This window comes from Arachis hypogaea, chromosome 19, assembly GCF_003086295.3.
Source record: "Arachis hypogaea cultivar Tifrunner chromosome 19, arahy.Tifrunner.gnm2.J5K5, whole genome shotgun sequence".
Classification (NCBI taxonomy): domain Eukaryota; kingdom Viridiplantae; phylum Streptophyta; class Magnoliopsida; order Fabales; family Fabaceae; genus Arachis; species Arachis hypogaea.
In genome coordinates, this window is record NC_092054.1 from 115,578,510 (window position 1) to 115,600,989 (window position 22,480).

General features: G+C 39.0%; 2 protein-coding genes and 1 non-coding gene across 3 annotated transcripts; 2 read left to right on the plus strand and 1 right to left on the minus strand.

The window, feature by feature from the left end:
* Positions 1–6,770: 6,770 nt before the first annotated feature.
* On the plus strand, positions 6,771–7,948 carry LOC112778643 (zinc finger BED domain-containing protein RICESLEEPER 2-like). Its single transcript, XM_025822941.1, has 3 exons — positions 6,771–7,056; positions 7,276–7,506; positions 7,596–7,948. Exons 1-3 carry the CDS (start codon positions 6,771–6,773, stop codon positions 7,946–7,948), a joined length of 870 nt encoding a protein of 289 aa, XP_025678726.1.
* A 378-nt stretch (positions 7,949–8,326) lies between these two features.
* On the minus strand, positions 8,327–18,579 carry LOC140182322 (uncharacterized). The gene is made up of 8 exons (XM_072228483.1): positions 18,508–18,579; positions 17,147–17,272; positions 16,855–16,975; positions 14,446–16,014; positions 13,412–13,941; positions 8,784–8,921; positions 8,531–8,607; positions 8,327–8,432 (listed from the first exon to the last, which is right to left on the minus strand). Exons 1-8 carry the CDS (start codon positions 18,577–18,579, stop codon positions 8,327–8,329), a joined length of 2,739 nt encoding a protein of 912 aa, XP_072084584.1.
* Positions 18,045–18,151, plus strand: LOC112781552 (small nucleolar RNA R71). Its single transcript, XR_003192324.1, has one exon. It is a non-coding gene; the product is annotated as a small nucleolar RNA R71 (small nucleolar RNA).
* Positions 18,580–22,480: the final 3,901 nt, after the last annotated feature.

Below are 22,480 nucleotides of genomic sequence, written 5' to 3' on the forward strand. Positions count from 1 at the left end.
TTGATGCAAATTAAAATTTTTTGGATAAGATTAAAATAAAATAAAATATAAGAATATTTTTAAAATTTTTAACCAATTTTAAAAACAAAAAAATATATTTTATCCAAATTAAAATGTCTGTGGATTCATGAGATAATTAAATTTTAAATATAACAAAATATATAAAATATTTGTGGTTGATTTTTTTTATATGGAAAAAAATTGGAGTTTGATGTTGAAATAGATGTGTATAAAGTAATTACACTGATATTGTAATACCCTACCACACAGAACTTTACGCTTAAGTCGTAAAGCTGAGGTGGTGAGGTATTACGATCTCTAAAATAAAATTATATACATAATAATAGTTGAAAGAAATTTTATAACGAAGAGCCTTTGTAGGAAAGTTTAAAACAAAAGTCGTAATACTCACGTAAACTGAAAACTTGCGTACGAAGAAACGTATATATATATATATAAGAGAGTAGAAGGCTAAGGGTACAAAATAATCAATCTCCCAACTCAGCCTGCGAAGCTAAAGCTGAGCCGGAGAGTATTTACATACATATATATATAGATCCATAGCCCAAAATACATGAAAGACACCCTAGTTCTCCATAAACTTCTACGAGGTGCAAAAGTGAAACATATATACATGAGGAGAGTCTATACATATAGATATAACACAATAGATCAAAAGCAAAAACTCCAAAGCCCACTTCGCTATAGAGAACTCCAGATGCCTAGTGAGGTGCCTCTCGACCTGCATTTGAAAAACACAAATATCCGTATGGAATGAGAACCAGAGGTTCTCAGCATGGTAAAGGTGCCACATACATAAGATATAAGGTCCTGGAAAAGCCAAAAGTAATTCTAGAACTCCGACACTCGGATTATAAACTTAAAGATTTAAAACGAAAGCCATAAACATGGTGGTTCTCTAAGGTTCTTAGTTCTAACTCAATCCTTAGATTCATTGCCTTTCCTCCAATCCTACGAAACACCAGTGGAACTGCCCTCGTCACTCTTCCTCCAGACAAGGGGCATCTCAGTTGCACAGGCAAACAATGCATACAAAGAAAGCACAAGTAATTTACAGATACAACAAATAGAACATATAACAGTTAAACATGAATATCAAATAGGCAATCCCAAGAATGCAAACCAAAGCGAACAAGCGATATGCATATGATATATGTCTATCCTACTGGCCATGAGCTCACGTGTCAGTTAACTGCCAAAAGCTGACACATCCGGTAGCTAATCCGGATACCGTCTCTCGATTGCGCATCTCTAGGAGGTATAAAATCAGGGGATTAGTGCCTTACCACCTTCTCCTAGTAAGGCCGTGCCACACTGATTGAGGGATTAGTGGCATTACACCTAGTAGACAGAAAGAGAAAATGTGAGGGAAATACATCAGGGGATTAGTGCCCTACCACCTTCCTCATCCAGTAAGATACATTCACAAGGAATGCAGGGGAATGAATCGAGGGATTAGCGCCCTACCGCCTTCCCCACATCCAACACATCAATACCATCATTATTCCTTTACATTCACTCATTATCAATTTGTCATAATTTATAACGTCACCATCATCTCCGCACTCCTAAATCATGATTCATACTTTGATCATCTCATCAATTCAAAAACCCCTTTCTTTTATCACAAATCATTTTTTACAAACCTTCCTTCACTTCCAAGTTAATTACGTCCCGAGATTTAGTACCTTTAGTATGATTTAAAAAACTAGGTTTTAGGGACTAAAAGAGTAAAAATAGATGTTAAGAGGTTTAAAATCATATTTAAAACAAAAAAAAATCCAACTTGCTAAAAAACAGGCCCCGCGTACGCGGAAGTGCATTTTCCCTTAACTCGCGTAAGCACCCCCTGTCCGCGTAGGTGACCGTGTTCCTGCGTACGCGAGTGCCCCTTTTGGCCCATGCTGTGTACGCGACACCTGCCTGCGTACACATGCGAACCAAACAGAAATGCATAGCCGCGTATAATGGGGTCCGCATACGCAAGTTAAGCGGAAAGGGCAAAGATTATTAAGTGTTGCAGAATTTCAGTTTCACGTACCAAACTTCTGATGCGCATATCGCTTTTGTTTTAAAACATTTTTCATCTGTTCTTCAAACGGTGTAAACTTCACAAACCCAATTTTCATAGAAAACAAGTTTGAAAAATTTTGGGAGTCCGGAAGCCGAGTTATGGATCGCTGAAATTCGGCCAAAAATCAGGTTTTTCACAAAATTCATCAAACCTTTATTTTCACAAAAACATAACTCACTAACCATATTTGTAACACCTCGATACCCTAAGCCTTACCTCTAGCCGTAAAGCAAAGGATAACAAAGTGTCATGACAGTTTTAAAGCTTATAATATAGTATGTTGGTGGCGAGAATTATGCCGGTTCAGATTTTAACAAAATAACTTTTTTGTCGGTAGCATAGTCCGAATCGACAAATAACCCTCCCAATCAAAGTTTAATTTTAAATAAAAATAACTGAGATTAATTCAACCTCGGGTCGTTCTCCCTTGGACAATTCAAATTAAGGTGTCAACATCCTTGGTTGTGAAGTGAAGCGGTTTTTGGAAATGAAGTGGAAAATTAAAGGAACCAAGAGATAAAAGAACTAAGAAATGATCAAAAAAGAAATTAATGCAATTAAAAGAGAAACAAGATCAAAACTTAGTGAAAATGCTATAAATGCATACAAGAGCCTTGACTTGGGAATGAGAATTAAGGAATCATATCATCGTCATAACCACAACTATGGCAACTATGATAAGTCAATCTCACTTTGTCAACCCCTAACATCGAGGAGTTAGTCAAGCAAGCATAATTGACCTTAATCCATAAGTCCTAGCTAACTTACTAATTACTTAGTAAAAAGCTAGCGTCAATGGAAATAAGAGTCAACTAACTACTCAAGAATAACCACTAAATGTCGGACATTATGACTCTAGTATCCTAGGAACTCATTTCCCAAGCCAAGGTGTGAAAATCTACTCAAAATCTTCAAGTGGCATTTTTACAAACACTTGGTGGGCAATAAAGCAAAACATGAAAAATTACAAAAGAAAATGAAAACTATCACCAAACTAAGCACAAAATTAACAATAAAAACTCAATCAAGCATAGAGAAATCATAAAACATCAAAAGCATCAACAAAAAGCTCAAGAAATTAAAATTGCATATATTAACAAAGTAACTTGAACTATGAGCAAAATGTAACACAAGTAGTGTAATTAAAGAGGAAATTAAAGAGTACTTACAAAAGTGATGAGCAGAATCTAAGATCAAAACTTAACTATAAAATGCTACAATGAAAATTAAGTAAAACCCAAAGAGAGAATTTTCTAACTACACTACTCCTACTCCTAATGTGTTTTTCTATCTAAAAATGAGCTCCCTAAGCTAATGGAGAAGTCCCTCTTCATATGTATTCATTCCCCTTTGATATAGCACTCTAAAAGGCTTTAGCAACTCCAAAAATTGGGCCAAGAGGCCTCCAAAATCGCAAGCCACGTGCTTAATTAATAAAGTCACGCGCTGGGACTTGTGCGTACGCACACTTGCTGATTTTGCCATTTGTGCGTACACACAGAAGGTTGTGTGTACGCACACTTCAGTGTGTGCTTCTCCTTTGTTTTCTTCATGTGTTTTCTCTTTTTGCATGCTTCCTTCCACTTTTGCCTAACAGAATTCTTGCCCCTTAGACCTGAAATCACTCACAAAATATATCACGGCATCTAATGAAATAAAAGTGGAATTAAAATGATCAATTTAAACACAAAAAATGCATGTTTTCACATTTAGGTCTTCTCTAGGGAGAAATCACAAAAGTATGCTATTTTGGTGAATAAGTATGAGTTTATGTGATGAAATCCATCCAATTCAAACAAAAAATTATCATCAAATATGGACTCATTATATATATTCAAGAATTTATATAACTAGAAGCCCAATGAAGGAGTAAAACTCAAAGTCGCATAAAGCGGAATTACGAAAATGCGAAGCGTTCACACACGAGATGATAACTAAATGCGTAGGCATGGATAGAACAAGACTTAATATATATAAAGCCTTGTAGATAGTTCCAGGATACACAAGGTAATAATTAAATTAAACAAGATATATGTATAAATATGATATACAAAAAGAGGACTAGTCACAGCATGCGGAGTCTAGGTCGGCTAGTCAAACTGAATACAAGAGAGTTTTGAAGTTTAAAACAGCAACAACCTATCTCTCAAAGTTTTCAGAAATAAAGCCTCTAAGGCAACAAAGTTAAAAACACAAAATATGAGAGAACTATAACATAATAATCAAAATAAAAAAATATAGCAAAGGATCCTCCGCTCTGTCACCATCCCGCAACTCACCAAGGTGGGTTACGACATGCATCTGAAAAGCAACAACAACATATGGAATGAGAACTGGAGGTTCTCAGTATGGTAACAGTGCCCAATATATAAGATGTAAGGTTTCGGGATGCCAAAGACAATTCTAGAACTTCACATCGAATACCGATTATTCAAGCTTAACAAAATAAATAACATAAACCATAAATAGGGTTAACTAAACTTAGGAAATTTCTAACTAATACCAATTACACCGCTATATCCCACAACCTTCACAAACCTACCCTCCACACAATCCCATCGCCGCCGCCTACTTGACCTCCTCAGCACCATACAATCACAAGTATTTGCAAAAAAGTAATACACACGTAATATTCATGTATAGCAAGTAATTCAAGAAGCAAGTAGGCATAATTAGGGGTGGCAAACGGGCCTAAATCCGCCGAGCTAGTCCGTGTAACCTGCCAAAAAAGGCGGGCCGGGCTGGAAATTTGGGACCACCGAAAGACAAGAGCCTGCCTAACCCACACCGCTTAAACCGTGGGCTTTGGCGGGACGGGGCGGGCTTCCCCGGCAGGCTGAGGAGGTTTTTTTTTTGGTTAAAAGGCTGAACAGGCTGAACATGTTTTAGCGTAGACCCAGAACCCAACTAACCCACAACCCCGACCCAACCCGACTCCCCAATGAAACCCTACCCGCCTAATTCCTAAATCCCTAGTTACACTTGCAGATTTGCAGCTTTGAGCTTCCTCAATCCTCACTGTCACTCTCAGTCTCTCACTCGGTCACTCACTTGTCACTCCCTCGGTCCCTCCTAGGCTCAACACAGAGCTTCAGCTTCTTCCATTTTCCAGTCTCCACTCTCCAGCCATAGACGATAGACCATAGTCAGTCTCACTCACACCCTTCAAGATCGCACTTCCGTCGACCTCACCCCTCACGCTCGCAGAGTCGCAGTCACCATCGCTCTTCGGTCCTCCTGGGTTAGAATCACCACTGCTGCTCCGTCTAGCCGTCGTCGCTGCTGGTCTCGGTTCTGGGCTCCTGGGTCCTGTCCTTTCGCTCTCTGGCCTCTGGGTATGCTCGTCGGTCCTCTCGCTCTCTGGGTCTCCTTGTCTGTCTTCATCGCCGCTGCTCCTCGCCTCCTCTGTCCTGGTCCTCGCCTCCTCTGGTATGTTAGTTTTTTGGCTTAGGGTTTGAGATCAGAGATTTAGGTTTGTTTGTTATTGTGTTGTTTGATAATGGTTGAGTTTTGATAATGGTTAATAATGGTTGATATTTGATTAAATCTGATGCAGATTTAGAAATTGTTTGCTATTTTTTGTGTTGTTTGCTAATGGTTGAGTTTCGATTATGGTTGATAATGGTTGATATTTGATTAAATCTGATTTCAGATTCATATATTATTTGCTCTTTTTTGTGTTGTTTGATAATGGTTGAGTTTTGATAATAGTTGATAATGGTTGATAATGGTTGATATTTGATTAATGGTTCATATAAATAATTTAAGTTTGTTTTTATTTCAGAAAATATGAATTCTGAAACTGTGAGTAACCTTGTTACTGCTGGAGCTGGTTCTTAGGCTGCTTCGGTCGAGGTTGATGAACCTAGTTCAAAAAGGGCCAGACCAGCAACATCCGATGTTTGGAATTTTTTCAGAAAGCTCAGTCCAGATAAGGATGGAGTAGAATGTTTCGAGTGTAAAGGATGTAAGAAGGTGTTTAAAGCTGGAGGTAAGCGATATGGCACTTCTACTCTAAAACAACATCTTGATAGTTGTACTCAAATTAAGCATGAAGATATTGGTCAGACTATAGCAGAATTGCAACTTAAAATGGGTTTACTTAGGATTGATTCAGGAGTGGCTAGAGATATGTTTTCTTCTTATGTAGTTGTTGGGAATAAGCCATTCAATATGGTTGATGATAGGAGATTTAGAAATTGGGTGAAATATATAAGTCCAACTTTGAAACTTCCTTCTAAGAATACGGTTAAGGCTGACATAGTGAAAGTTCACAAGAGAGAAGCTGCGAACTTAAAAAAATTTAGTTTCCATTCCAAATAGAATTTGCTTAACATCTGATCTTTGGACTTCAAGTACCAATGAGGGGTTTATATGTTTGACTGCACATTTTGTTCATGAGAACTGGAAATTACAGAGTAAAATTCTCAATTTTTGTCATATGCCTCCTTCTCACACGGGATTTGAGTTGTCTTCTAAAATCTTTACACTTTTGAATGAGTGAAAAATAGATAAAAATATTTTTTCCATTACTTTGGATAATGCTTCTTCTAATGATACTTGTGTTGATCACTTGAAAAGTACTTTGGATGTGCATGGTTCATTGTTGTGTGGTGGTGAATTCTTTCATGTTCGTTGCTCTGCTCATATTTTAAATCTTATTGTCCAAGATGGAATGAAAATATGTGGTGATGCAGTGCATAAGATTAGAGATTCTATTAAGTATCTGAGAAAATCTGAAAGTCGAATGGTTAAGTTTAAAGAATATTTTCAAGATATTGAGGGACTTGAGTATACAACTGCATTATGTTTAGATGTTCCTACTAGGTGGAATTCACTTTATGCAATGCTTGCAAGTGCTATTCCATATAAGAAAGCTTTTGAAATGTATAAAGTAAAAGAAGCTGGATTTAGGGAATATTGTCCTTCATCAGATGAATGGAGAAGAACTGAAAAGATATGTAATTTTCTGTTACCATTTTACGAAACTATCAAGTTGATGTCTGGAACTTATTACCCAACATCCAACTTGTATTTTTTACAAGTTTGGCAAATCCAGCTTATTCTGATGAATAGTTTGAAGAATGATGAAGTGCTTATAAGGAACATAGGAGAACAAATGATGATTAAGTTCAAGAAATAATTGGAGGAATATAGTGTTGTTCTTGCATTTGGGGCAGTTCTTGATCCTAGATTTAAACTCAACACTTTGGTTCATTGCTATAATGAGATTGATCCTATTAGTGCTAAAGACAAAGTGGAGCATGTGAAGAGTAAGTTATACAAGCTCTTTGAGGTTTATGACCACAATTTCTCTACAACTGTAGAGAGTTCTTCCCAAATTCCAAGTAATTTTTCTCAAGCAACATCTTCTGCAATTGGAACTCAGCTTATTAAAATTGTTGGTGTAAGTATTTTTATCTTATATTCACTCTACTTGGTTATATGTATTTTTTATTTTTCATGCTTTTTGAGTCATATATTGTTTGCAATGTAAAAGATTTGATGTCCCGTAATCAAGAAGCTGAAGTGAAAAGTGGAAAGAACCAACTTGATATTTATTTGAGTGAGGCAACATTATTTTGCAATGATGCAATCATAGATGTTTTGCAATGGTGGAAAGACAACCATCATCGTTTTCCAACACTATCACTAATGGCACGAGATTTGTTGAGCATTCCTATTACTACCGTGGCTTCAGAATCTGCATTTAGCATGGGTTCTCATATTTTGAATAAGTATAGAAGTCATTTGTTGCCAGATAATGTTGAAGCGGTGATTTGCACCAGAAATTGGATATGTGGATATGATGATTATGGTATAATTATATTTATGACATACATACTTGAGTGATTTTGAACATTATTATGTACTATTTTTCTAATATATTTATTTACTTTTTTTTAGAGGAAGATTTAGATGAGGAAGATATTGCAAAAGGAGAAGGCTATTCTTCAGGAGTTGGTTCCAATTATGTTTATTTTGTTTTGAAGACTATTTGTAATTATGTTTTTGGATTTTGGATTATATTTATTTTGTCTATGGGACTATTTATAATTATGTTTTTGTATTTTGGATTATGATTATTTATTTTGGAGACTATTTATATTTAATATTTGCATTTATATTGATTTAAATAGAAGATATGTCTTTATAAATATTATTTAAAAAAAAAATAGTTTAGGCGGGCTTAGCCCGCCAGCCCGCCATCCCGCCATTAGGCGGGGAGGGCTAGGATTTTGGGACCACCTGAATAGGCGGGGCGGAGCGGGCTTCTGGCGGGGCGGGGCGGGCTTCCCCACCTGCCACCCCTAGGCATAATATACATTTAGGCAAACTGCAAGTAATCGAAGCAAACAAGCACATAAGAGATGCATATGATGAATGTCTATCCTATTGGCTAGTGATATTACTTGTCGGTCTATAAATGCCAACCTGACACACCCTTTCGGATGTAGCCTTTTCTGCCACGCCATGGATATAGTACCCTGTACACTCTTGCAGTAGAGGATCTGGCATGCCAAGGATATAGTGCCCTGCACACTATCATACTTAACCCAAGGATATAGTGCCTGACACACTCTTGCAGCAGAAAAGGTAATCAATCATAATTCAACCCAGAGATATAGTGCCCTGCACACTATCATGCTTAACCCAAGGATATATAGTGCTTGGCACACTTTCATACGCATCCCAAGGATATAGTGCCTAACACATTCTCAATATTCAACATGTTCATCCTTTCTTTTCGAGTTCTTAACTCATCATAACCATCATAAATTCTCAATTCCTCAAATACAACATAATCATTCCAAATCTCAAAGTCCTGTCAAAGAAGTACCTCACCACACCACATTCACTAATCTCATCCACAAACCTCCCAAAGCCTAAGTCATCGGCTCTAAACTCATATAATAGAAAATCACCAATTCAAATTAACTAACCCATCCTCACAAGTCTTAGAGTCTAATTACCAGTCACAAATCTCAAAGAGAAGTTAAGAAAGTTTGGAAAGTTAGAGAACCCTTAAAAGTAAAAAAAAATCATTTTTCAGCAAAATAGGGTCTATGCGTACGTATGCCCATGTATGCGTACGAATACTTAAAATTTTTCCCATCCCGCATATGCATACAAAATGTCGCGTACGCATGGATGCTGAACAGAAACCAATATTTCGCATACCAAATCATGTGGTTGCGTACGCGTCCTCAAGTTTTGCACATTCCGCGTATGTGATACACGAAAACTTGTCTCTCAACAATTTTCCTTCGGCAAGTATACCGAATTATCGTCAAGTAAAAACTCACAATAGAGTGAGGTCGAATCCCACAGGGATTGATTGGTCAAGCAACTTTAATTGGAAGAATGTTCTAGTTGAGCTAAGCAGAATTTGGTTTGAGAGTTGCAGGAAATTAAATGGCGGGAAAGTAAATAGCAGAAAATGTAAATGCTGGAAGTAAAGAGCTGAAAATAAATGGCGGAAAGTAAATTACAAAATTGTAAATGGGAATGGGGAAGATGCTCATAAAAGTAAATTGCAGAAATTAAAGAGAATGAGTAAGATCAGAATGGGGATTTCATTGGGTTTAGGAGATGTTGCATTCTCCGGATCAAGTTTATTTTCATCTCTTCCTCAATCAATGCGTTCATTGATCTCCTTGGCAATCTTAAGTGATCGAATTACAATTCTTTGTAATTCAATCTCTCAAATCTTGATCAATAGCCAATTCCTTGGTCAATTGCTCATGAGAAGAGATGAAGTATGGTCACTGATTATACCACATGCATTCCCAAATCAAGTGTTGGTAGAATTATAGTCACCATATCCTTCCAACCCCAATTTGGTCCAACATGAGAAAGCATTTCTAGCATGATCTCTTCATTCCTCTTCCAAGGTTCAGAAGAGATCCAAGTATGAATAGATTCTTTTCCAAGATAACTACCCAATTGGATGAAGATTGAAAGCTTTCTAGTAAAATCAAGAGAAAAGATAAAAGAAGAGTAATGAAAACTAATATTGATCCATCAAATTACAACAGAGCTCCCTAACCCAATGAAAGGGGTTTAGTTGTTCATAGCTCTGGAAATGGAAAACAGAGATGGAAAATACATTATGAAAAGTAGACTAGAAGTGCAGAGAAAGTAAAATTATACAGAGAGTAGTTCTCAAATTTCCAACCCCTTCAAAAGCTCTTGATCTAATTCAAAACTATCCCTATATATACTACTCTTCTGATCTTCTAGTTGGTTCTTCAAGTCTTGGATATGGGCCTTTGGATCTTGAGTTTGAAGCAGTTACTGTCTTCAGTGGGCTTAGATTTACTTGCAAAGAGAAAGTGTGAAGTAGGCAGGGTGTTTAGCTCAGGACGTTAGTGGCGTTAACGGTAAGTGATAGTATGGACTCGAGAACGTTAGTGACAATCACCTTTTTCACTAACGTTCCTAACCCAGGGATGATCCACGTTAACTTCAACGTTAGTGGCACCAGCGTGACCACTAACGTTGCCTCTTGGTCCTTCGCACACGTTATTGGGACTCACCTTTTCCAATAACGTTGAGAGTCCTCCCTTTAGAGTCCACGTTAACTTAGTTAACGTGGCTCTTAACGTAAGCTTGCCAATCCTTCGAGAACGTTAGTGACACTTACCTTTGTCACTAACGTTCCAAGATGCCCCTACTCCCCACGTTAGAATCCACGTTAACTAAGTTAACATGGCTTCTAACGTGGTGATGATAGCCATCTCCAACGTTAGTGACAAAGGTGAGTGTCACTAACGTTGGCTCATCATCCTTCCCTCCACGTTAGCTTCCACGTTAACTAAGTTAACGTGGGAGTTAACGTGGCTCATAGTGGTTCATTGTGGCTCATTCCAATGTTAGTGACAAAGGTGAGTGTCACTAACGTTGGCGATTGTTTGCTTTCTCTACGTTAGCTTCCACGTTAACTAAGTTAACGTGGGAGTTAACGTAGCTCAAAGTGGCTTAGTCCAACGTTAGTGACAATGGTGAGTGTCACTAACGTTGGCCATTCTTTTGCTTCCCAACGTTAGAGTCCACGTTAACTAAGTTAACGTGGAAGCTAACGTGGCCAATATGAGCTTGGTCCAACGTTAGTGACAAAGGTGAGTGTCACTAACGTTGGCTCCACTTTCTTTCTTCCACGTTAGAGTTCACGTTAACTTAGTTAACGTGACTCTTAACGTGGGCTATGATGGCTTCGAGGACGTTATTGGCGATTACTTTTCTCATTAATGTTGCAAGCTAGCTCCCATTCCACGTTAGTGGTCACGTTAGTTAGACTAACGTGGCTGTTAACGTGGTTCTTTCTTGCTTCCTTTGTCCTGAAATCAAGCAATAAAGTGCATCAAAGTTCTAATCCACATCATGAGACATGCATCATCTAATTTGTCATATAATTCATGCATAATTCTCATGAAATCATGTAAAGTGCACCATGTTTTCTTGAATCAAGATGTAAGTGAAATTCTACCCAAAACTTACTTATTTCCTAAGAAAATGCATGAAACTATCCTAAAACAGTGAAGAAAAGGTCAGTGAAACTGGCCAAAATGTCCCGACATCACAATTCCAAACTTAAAGCTTGCTTGTCCCTAAGCAAGTACTGGAACAAGAGAATGATGAATGAAATGCCAAGAGAAATGAGTCATTATTGTGGAAGTTATGTCCTTGGTTTTATGGTGGTTTCATGCATAGCAACTTAGGTTCATTTCTTCACTGGCTTTCAGACCTTTATCATGTCCCTGAATACTCACTTGACTGCACCTTATGAAACTTTTATTCATTGATCATTTTTGTCATTTCAGGACTTATTTGTGTTCTTAGACTAGGTGCTCTGTGAGGGGGCGACTCTTTAAGATAAGCTTTCAGCCAGCACTCCCGAACCAGTTGGTTCAAGGTGCTAGGTGTTAAGACACCCCTACGTACTTACTTCCTCAAGTCTCTTTCCCCCATACATACACACCACAGGCACATGGTTTGTTATTTTCTTTTCTTGAGACCTTGGTGTCCAGCACCTCTTTGGGTTACTAAGTGTTCTGTAGCAAGGGTTACTCTTGATAGTGGACTTTCAACTGATAATCCCGGGTTAGTTAACCTAAGTTACCAAGTGATAAGGAACCCCTAAGAGCTTATTCATCCAAGTAAATCCCTTACACAAGAGCACCACAAACATATCCCTCAAGATTCAAACCCTTGGTGCCTAGCCTTATTTCTTACTCTTTTTCTTTTATTCTTTATCTTTCATTTTTCTTTCTCTTTTTCTTATTGGGATCTTGTTATTCAGCGAGTCTCATGGGGTGTGTTTCAAGCATATGATTCAGAACAGATAGTTGCCTTCCCACCTTATTGGTGAACCAACTTAGCTAATCTATTACCACACCACAAAATTAGGAACTTACTCCACAATATGGATTCCACTCTGGTCTTTGATAACACACATTCTCTTTTTATTTGATTAAAAAGGGGACAATAATACAAATAAGCAAGGTGAAGATGCAGCAGGTATCGTGGACAGCACACATATGACAAAAGCAATAAAAACGAACATTAAATTCTAATGATTTAAACTAATGAGTAACTGTTAATCAAGGGCACCTTGGTACTTCCAATTTTTTTAGCATTTCAAGTATATGGAATTAAGTAACAATACGACCTTCGGGTGATGGTTTCTAGCTGTCCCTTGTTGTCATCATCCATAGTTTTTGCTCCTTCACTTTCTTGGATGATGGTGAACCATTTCCTCAAAAGGCTCCTGCAAAGTTATTGGAAGTTGCTTGTTCCCAAAGCACTTGAGAAATAGTTAGCTTGCATGTATGCTTGTGAATTTCTGAACTTAATTTGGTGTGTGAACACCAAACTTAGTTTCTTGCCTAGTACAACAGATTGCATACTTGCAGAGAGCCTCATACGTTGTTATTAACTAAGCAACTATTAACTAAAGACTAAACTACTGCTAAGTGGTTCCCCTGATTAGTTGGAGCTAGCATTTTTCCATTGGAGTGTAGTGTGATTCTAACTAATATCTTTGGTGGAACACCAAACTTAGAATTACATTTTCACTCTTGGATTATTTTGGTGTGAAACACCAAACTTAGCTCCTTGTAATACAGGGAAAACAACTTGTGGTCTTTATTCAAATGACGATGAAAAAGAAACTACCTTAGGTTGGGTTGCCTCCCAACAAAGCACTCTTTTAGCGTCGCTAGCTCGACGATCCCTCCATTACTTGAGATGATACTTCACTTTGGGGTTTTCTCCCATGTTGCCCATATAGTGTTTGAGCCTTTGTCCATTCACAGTGAAAGTCCTCTCAGAACTTTCATCCATGATTTCTATGTGTCCATATGGGGAGACTTTTGTGACAAGAAAGGGTCCTGACCACCTTGATTTGAGTTTTCCTGGGAACAGTCTCAATTTTGAGTTGTAGAGGAGTACTTGCTGCTCTTTTGCAAAACTCCTGGGTGCCAGATGGAGGTCATGCCTTCTTTTCGCCTTTTCTTTATAAATCTTGGCATTTTCATAGGCTTCAGATCTAAATTCCTCCATCTCTTGCAGCTGCAGAATCCTCTTTGCACCAGCAGCAATGCTATCAAAATTTAGTATCTTAAGAGCCCATAGAGCTTTGTGTTCCAGCTCCAGTGGTAGGTGACAAGCTTTCCCATACACCAGCTGATATGGGGACATCCCGAGTGGTGTTTTGAATGCTGTTCTGTATGCCCAAAGAGCGTCATCCAGCTTCTTCGACCAATCCTTTCTTGATGCTCCCACAGTCTTTTCCAAAATCCTTTTTAGCTCTCTGTTAGATATCTCAGTTTGCCCACTTGTTTGGGGATAGTAAGGTGTTGCAACCTTGTGTTTCACCCCGTATCGTAGGAAAAGAGCTTCTAGTGGTCTGTTACAAAAGTGGCTCCCTCCATCACTGATGAGTGCTCGTGGGACTCCAAACCAGCTAAAGATATTATTCCTGAGGAAGTTCATGATCACCTTGTTATCATTTGTTGGGGTTGCAATAGCCTCCACCCACTTGGAAACGTAGTCTACTGCCACCAAAATGTACTTGTTTGAGTATGAGGTTAGGAATGGTCCCATGAAATCGATTCCCCATACATCAAACAGTTCCAGTTCTAAGATGAAATTCTGTGGCATCTCATTTCTTCTGGGCAAGTTTCTAGCTCTTTGGCATTCATTGCAGTTCTTTACTAGTTCTTTGGCATCCTTGAAAAGGGTGGGCCAAAAGAATCCGCTTTGTAACACCTTGGCTGCAGTTCTGTCCCCTCCAAAATGGCCTCCATAGCATGAGCCGTGGCAATTCCACAGGACCTCTCGTCCTTCTTCTTCTGAAACACATCTTCTCAGGATTCCATCTGAACAATTCTTGAAGAGATATGGCTCATCCCAGACAAAATATTTTGCATCATTTATGAGCTTTCTTTTTTTATGTTTGTTGATCTCTGGAAGTAAAGCCCCAGTTGCCTTGAAGTTGGCAATGTCTGCAAACCATGGTGCTTTGTGAACTGTCATCAACTGCTCATCAGGAAAGAGCTCATTTACACTGGTATCATGTGCTCCACCTTTATCATGAGGGATTCTGGATAGGTGATCTGCTACCTTGTTCTCCACTCCTTTCTTGTCTCTAATTTCAATGTTGAATTCCTGCAATAATAAGATCCATCTTATTAGTCTTGGTTTTGATTCTTGCTTGGCAAACAAATATTTAAGTGCTGTGTGATCTGTGAAAACAATCACTTTAGCACCAATGAGGTATGATCTAAACTTGTCAAATGCAAAAACTATTGCTAGCAACTCCTTTTCAGTAGTGGTATAATTTCTTTGAGTGTCATTGAGGACTTTGCTAGCATAGTAGATCACATGGACTAAGTTATCTTTCCTCTGCCCTAACACGGCCCCAACTGCAAAATCAGATGCATCACACATCAATTCAAAAGGTAGGTTCCAATCAGGTGGGGAAATGATAGGGGCAGAGGACAGCCTCTGTTTCAAGTTTTCGAATGCTAGCATGCATTTTTCATCGAAGACAAACGGTGTATCAGATACAAGGAGATTGCTTAAGGGCTTGGCTATCTTTGAAAAATCTTTAATAAACCTCCTGTAAAAGCTAGCATGCCCTAAAAAACTCCTAATTGCCTTGACATCACTGGGTGGGGGAAGTTTTTCAATAAGTTCCACCTTAGCTCTGTCAACCTCAATGCCTTGGTTAGAAACCTTATGGCCAAGGACTATTCCTTCAGTTACCATAAAGTGACATTTCTCCCAGTTCAGGACCAGATTAGTCTCTTGGCACCTTTTCAATACCAAGGCTAGGTGATTTAAGCAACTAGGAAAGGAATCTCCGAATACCAAAAAATCATCCATAAACACTTCAATGAATTTCTCTATCATATCCGAGAAGATAGATAGCATGCAGCGTTGGAAAGTTGCAGGCGCATTACATAGCCCAAATGGCATGCGCCTGTAAGCAAACACTCCATATGGGCAAGTAAATGAGGTTTTTTCTTGGTCTCTGGGATCAACCACTATTTGGTTATATTCTGAATAACCGTCGAGAAAACAATAGTATGAGTGTCCTGCGAGTCTTTCCAACATCTGATCCATGAATGGAAGGGGGAAATGGTCTTTTCGTGTAGCTTCATTTAGTTTTCTGTAGTCTATGCACATCCGCCATCCTGTGACGGTCCTGGTGGGGATTAGTTCATTCCTCTCATTGGGAACTACAGTGATTCCTCCCTTTTTCGGAACAACATGCACGGGGCTGACCCAGGGGCTGTCTGAGATCGGGTAGATTACCCCTCCCTGCCACAACTTCATAACTTCCTTCTGTACCACTTCCTTCATGATTGGGTTCAGCCTCCTTTGGGATTGAATGGATGGTTTGGCATCATCTTCCAACAGTATTTTATGCATGCATATGGCCGAACTGATCCCTTTCAGGTCAGCGAGGGTCCATCCAATGGCATCTTTATGCTTTCGCAACACTTGGAGCAGTTCATTCTCTTGATCTTGGCTGAGGGATGAGTTTATGATCACTGGGTAGCTTTCATTCTCGCCTAAGTATGCATATTTGAGAGTGGGTGGCAGTGCCTTGAGTTCAAGTTTTGGTGCTTCTAACTTTTCATTCTCTTCCTTTGGTGCACCTTGTATATGAATTTCTACTATTGCGGCCTCTTCACTAGACGTTGATTCCTCCTCTGTCACCCTTTCAAGTCCTTCTTCTTCAAAGCTTTCCTGCTCTGCATCTTCCAGTGAGTCCAACCTCATACATTCTCCCAATTTTTCTGGTGGGTAACTCATGGCTTTGAACACATTGAATGTCATCTTTTCATCGTGTAATCTCAGGGTGAGGTCACCTTTTTAGACATCAATGACAGCTCCAGCAGTAGCTAAGAACGGTCTTCCCAGGATGATGGAGGCCTTGGCTTCCTCCTGCATGTCCAACACCACAAAGTCTGCTGGGAAGATGAAATTTCCCACCTTCACCAGCAAATCTTCTACTACACCATGAGGGAACTTGAATGATCGGTCAGCCAGTTGTAGGGCCATTTTTATTGGCTTAACCTCCTCGATCTTCATTTTTCTCATCATAGCTACTGACATCAGATTTATGCTGGCTCCTAGGTCACATAGAGCTTTCTCCACTGTGATCTCCCCTATAATACAAGGGATCTGGAAGCTCCCAGGGTCCTTCAATTTCTGGGGTAGTTTATGCTGAATGATAGCACTACATTCTTCGGTTAGTATCACAGTTTCATTGCTCTTCCAACTTCTCTTCTTAGTCATCAATTCCTTCAAGAACTTAGCATAGAGCGGCATTTGCTCTATTGCTTCAGCAAAGGGTATGTTAACCTGTAATTTCTTGAAGATTTCTAAAAATCTGGAGAACTGGCTGTCATCCCCCTTCTTCTTCAGTTGTTGAGGATATGGGACTTTGGGAACATATGGCTTCAGCTCTCCTTCCTTTTGATGTGAGTTGGAGGTGGGGACATGAACTTCATTTTGTTCCTCCTTCTTTCCAACTGAATCATTCTCTTGTGGTTGCTTGGGAGTCTCCTTCAATTCCTTTCCACTTCTGAGGGTGATAGCCTGACACTCCTCCCTTTGGTTTGAGTCAGTATCGCTACGAGGGTTGTGGCTGGGAATTTGCTTGAATAGGTAGCCAATTTGTGTCTCGAGTTTCTTGATGGTAGCATCTTAATTCTGCATATTGGATCGCACTTCTTCTCGGAATGCCTTACTGTCTTGAATCTCCTTGCATATGCCTTCAAGTAGAGTCTCAATTCTAGAGAGTCTGTCATCAGATGTTGGTGGGTTGGGATTGGAGTGATGAGAAGGGTTGTTTTCGTTTTGGTATTGATGTGGAGAGGTGTTGTTAGGGTGGTGTTGATATGATCTCTGTGTGGAATGTTGGTGAGCTGCATGGTTGTTAGGGTTGTGACGTCTCTGATCTTGGCTTTGATCTTGTTGATTTCCCCACCCAAAGTTTGGGTGATTCCTCCAACCAGGATTGTAGGTCTTGGAATATGGATCATGGGTCTGCCTGGGTGAGTTTCCAATGTAGTTGGCTTGTTCTTGCTCATCCTCTGCCTCTGCATTCACTCCTTCTTGGGTTGCTGATGAGGTGGTGATTGGTGCTACTTGGTTCCTCTCTATCTTCTTGGTTAGGTCAGCTAATTGCTTGGTAATGAGCTTGTTTTGGGCCAGTAGTGCATCTACATTGTTTAGCTCCATCACTCCTCTAGTGTTGCCTCTTTCGGAAGCATAGAAGTAGTCATTCTCAGCTACAGTCTCAATGACATCTATGGCTTCTTCAATGGTCTTCTTCTTGTTCAGAGATCCCCCGGATGAATGGTCTACTGCCTTCTTTGATTCATAAGAAAGACCTTCATAGAAAATGTGTAGCTGCACTCATTCATTGAACATATCTGGTGGACACCTTCTTGTTAGGTCCTTAAACCTCTCCCATGCTTCATATAGAGTCTCACCATCTTGCTGCCTGAAGGTTTGCACCTCAGCTCTCAGCCTGTTGATCCATTGAGGAGGATAGAATCTTGCCATGAACTTGTTCACCACCTCTTCCCAGGTTGCTAAACTCTCCTTTGGAAAGGACTCTAGCCATTTAGATGCCTTATCCTTGAGTGAGAAGGGAAATAAGAGTAGTCTATAGGTGTCCGGATAAACACCATTAGACTTCACAGTATCACATATCCTTAGGAAGGTGGTTAGATGTTGATTGGGGTCTTCTTGGACGCCTCCTCTGAAAGAACAATTGTTTTGAACAAGGGTGATGAGCTGTGGCTTTAGTTCAAAGTTGTTGGCATGTATGGTTGGCCTTTGGATGCTACTTCCGCAATTTCCTGGGTTTGGATTGATGTACGAACCCAGAACCCTTCTCTCTTGCCTAGCCTGATGTGCTGGACCTTCTCGGCCTTGGTTGTGAGCCTCTTCTTCATGATGGTTCTCCATATTCTCGTCCATATCTGGTTCAAAGTACTCCTCCTCTTCCTCAGCACCAACTACTCTCTTTCCTCTTGCTTCCCTCCTTAATCTAAGGAAGGTCCTCTCAGGTTCAGAATCAAAAGAAGTTGAAGCCCCGCTTCTTCTCCCTGTCATACAACCAACAAGGCACAAGCAAGGAAATAGATGCAGAAAGTATTCTTATTAGAAATGCTGTTAGTGTGAGTGATGCAATATATCGAACAGTTAGTGGGTTAATAAACTGAATTATAAATAACGAAGAAAGAGGATAGGGGAAAGGGAAGAAAATAACTGAACAGAAAGTAAATTACTCAAATGAACTTAAATCAAATAAAAGAAACATGCTCAATCTAGTTATCCTCCAATTTAATCATTGTTGATACAAAATCAATCCCCGGCAACGGCGCCATAAACTTGATGCACGGAAACTTGTCTCTCAACAATTTTCCTTCGGCAAGTATACCGAATTGTTGTCAAGTAAAAACTCACAATAGAGTGAGGTCGAATCCCACAGGGATTGATTGGTCAAGAAACTTTAATTGGAAGAATGTTCTAGTTGAGCTAAGCAGAATTTGGTTTGAGAGTTGCAGAAAATTAAATGGCGGGAAAGTAAATAGCAGAAAATGTAAATGCTGGAAGTAAAGAGCTGAAAATAAATAGCGGAAAGTAAATTGCAGAATTGTAAATGGGAATGGGGAAGATGCTCATAAAAGTAAATTGCAGAAATTAAAGAGAATGGGTAAGATCAAAATGGGGAATTCATTTGGTTTAGGAGATGTTGCATTCTCCAGATCAAGTTCATTTTCATCTCTTCCTCAATCAATGCGTTCATTGATCTCCTTGGCAATCTTAAGTGATCGAATTACAATTTCTTGTAATTCAATCTCTCAAATCTTGATCGATAGCCAATTCCTTGGTCAATTGCTCATGAGAAGAGATGAAGTATGGTCACTGATTATAACACATGCATTCCCAAATCAAGTGTTGGTAGAATTATAGTCACCATATCCTTCCAACCCCAATTTGGTCCAACATGAGAAAGCATTTCTAGCATGATCTCTTCATTCCTCTTCCAAGGTTCAGAAGAGATCCAAGTATGAATAGCTTCTTTTCCAAGATAACTACCCAATTAGATGAAGATTGAAAGCTTTCTAGTAAAATCAAGAGAAAAGATAAAAGAAGAGTAATGAAAACTAATATTGATCCATCAAATTACAACAGAGCTCCCTAACCCAATGAAAGGGGTTTAGTTGTTCATAGCTCTGGAAATGGAAAATAGAGATGGAAAATACATTATGAAAAGTAGACTAGAAGTGCAGAGAAAGTAAAATTATACAGAGAGTAGTTCTCAAATTTTCAACCCCCTCAAAAGCTCTTGATCTAATTCAAAACTACCCCTATATATACTACTCTTCTGATCTTCTAGTTGGTTCTTCAAGTCTTGGATATGGGCCTTTGGATCTTGAGTTTGAATTAGTTACCGTCTTCAGTGGGCTTAGCTTTACTTAGAGAGAAAGTGTAAAGTAGGCAGGGTGTTTAGCTCAGGACGTTAGTGGCGTTAACGTTAAGTGAGAGTGTGGACTCGAGAACGTTAGTGACAATCACCTTTTTAACTAACGTTCCTAACCCAGGGATGATCCACGTTAACTTCAACGTTAGTGGCACCAGCGTGACCACTAACGTTGCCTCTTGGTCCTTCGCACACGTTATTTGGACTCACCTTTTCCAATAACGTTGAGAGTCCTCCCTTTAGGCTCTTAACGTAAGCTTGCCAATCCTTCGAGAATGTTAGTGACACTTACCTTTGTCACTAACGTTCCAAGATGCCCCTACTCCCCACGTTAGAATCCACGTTAACTAAGTTAACGTGGCTTCTAATGTGGTGATGATAGCCATCTCCAACGTTAGTGACAAAGGTGAGTGTCACTAACGTTGGCTCATCATCCTTCCCTCCACGTTAGCTTCGGAGTTAACGTGGCTCATAGTGGTTCATTGTGGCTCATTCCAACGTTAGTGACAAAGGTAAGTGTCACTAACGTTGGCGATTGTTTGCTTTCTCTACGTTAGCTTCCACGTTCACTAAGTTAATGTGGGAGTTAACGTAGCTCAAAGTGGCTTAGTCCAACGTTAGTGACAATGGTGAGTGTCACTAACGTTGGCCATTCTTTTGCTTCCCAACATTAGAGTCCACGTTAACTAAGTTAACGTAGAAGCTAACGTGGCCAATATGAGCTTGGTCCAACGTTAGTGACAAAGGTGAGTGTCACTAACGTTGGCTCCACTTTCTTTCTTCCATGTTAGAGTTCACGTTAACTTAGTTAACGTGACTCTTAACGTAGGCTATGATGGCTTCAAGGACGTTATTGGCGATTACTTTTCTCATTAACATTGCAAGCTAGCTCCCATTCCACGTTAGTGGTCACGTTAGTTAGACTAACGTGGCTGCTAACGTGGTTCTTTCTTGCTTCCTTTGTCCTGAAATCAAGCAATAAAGTGCATCAAAGTTCTAATCCACATCATGAGACATGCATCATCTAATTTGTCATATAATTCATGCATAATTCTCATGAAATCATGTAAAGTGCACCATGTTTGCTTGAATCAAGATGTAAGTGAAATTCTACCCAAAACTTGCTTATTTCCTAAGAAAATGTATGAAACTATCCTAAAACAGTAAAGAAAAGGTCAGTGAAACTGGCCAAAATGCCCCGGCATCAGTATGCAGGCAAGGTGCTGCGTACGCATAGGTGCCAAACAGAATCGAACGCTCGCGTGGGGACCCGCATACGCATACCCCTCCAGATTTGCAAAATTTTGTAAAGTTGCAGAAAATTAGTTTTAAACACCAAACTTTAAACGTTCATAACTTCGTCTACAAAACTCCATTCTCCTAAAACTTTATATCATTTTAAAGATCTTAAGATAACCTTTAATTTAAAACTATTTCCAACCAATTTCAAAAATAGAGACTCAAGTTATGATCTGCCAAAGTTCATCAAAAACAAGGTTTTACCAAATTCAACAAAATTCTCTAGTTTCCAAAACTTCAAATCCAAACCAAAACAAACACAAAACCTCATACCAACATTTCTCAACCATCTTCCATCATTCACTATTAAAAATATTTAACCCTCACCACTTAGATTTTTATCAAACTCCTCACTTCCTCAACTCAATCAAAATCAAAACCCACCATCACAATCACCATCAATTATTAACAACACCAACCACAATATTCCATACTCATTATCATCATTAACATTCATAATTGAACATAAATAATCACCATCTTAGTCCATCAAAATCATCACAAACATCAATAATCATCAAATATCATCAACACCAATAATTCCCAATAATTACCATCACCCACAAAATCAATAACCACCAATAATTAACATCAATCCATCATCATATTAGAATCCACCATAATCATACCTCAACATATACATTTTCCTCAATCTCCAACATCATGCATATACCACAAACATAGTTCAAACAACCATATATCTAATTCAATCCTATCCTATGGTTAACTAGCCTAAGTTTCCAAAAATATTACATATTACATAAAGGAAACTGAAACCATACCTTGGCCGATTCCTATGCAACTCGAAACACTAAGCTCAAACTCAAAGCTCCAAAACCACCGATCTCACTCCAACAAACACTAAACCTCAATCTAACATCATACAACATATTACATCAAACCTAGGGTTCACAAAAACAACTAAACACAAAGGTTTAGTGAGTCGTTACCTTACTCGACGATATTAGGGGCAAAACCCAACATATTCCAATGCTAGATCATCCCTAAACAACCAAAATCAAAAAATCTACTAAAAAACTAGAACCAAAAATGCGAAACTATTAGGG

Excerpts from the sequence above, each read along its gene's own strand:
- LOC112778643 (XM_025822941.1), top strand. The coding sequence starts at position 6,771 with ATGAAAATATGTGGTGATGCAGTGCATAAGATTAGAGATTCTATTAAG. Across the intron at positions 7,057-7,275 it reads GAGAAGAACTGAAAAGATAT|TTCTTGATCCTAGATTTAAA; the intron begins GTAATTTTCTGT and ends CATTTGGGGCAG. Across the intron at positions 7,507-7,595 it reads TATTAAAATTGTTGGTGTAA|ATTTGATGTCCCGTAATCAA; the intron begins GTATTTTTATCT and ends GCAATGTAAAAG.
- LOC140182322 (XM_072228483.1), bottom strand. The coding sequence starts at position 18,579 with ATGAAGAAGAGGCTCACAACCAAGGCCGAGAAGGTCCAGCACATCAGG. Across the intron at positions 8,922-13,411 it reads GTTCTGAGAGGACTTTCACT|GACTTTGAGATTTGGAATGA; the intron begins GTGAATGGACAA and ends CTTCTTTGACAG. Across the intron at positions 8,608-8,783 it reads GCACTATATCCTTGGGATGC|ATCCTCTACTGCAAGAGTGT; the intron begins GTATGAAAGTGT and ends TTGGCATGCCAG.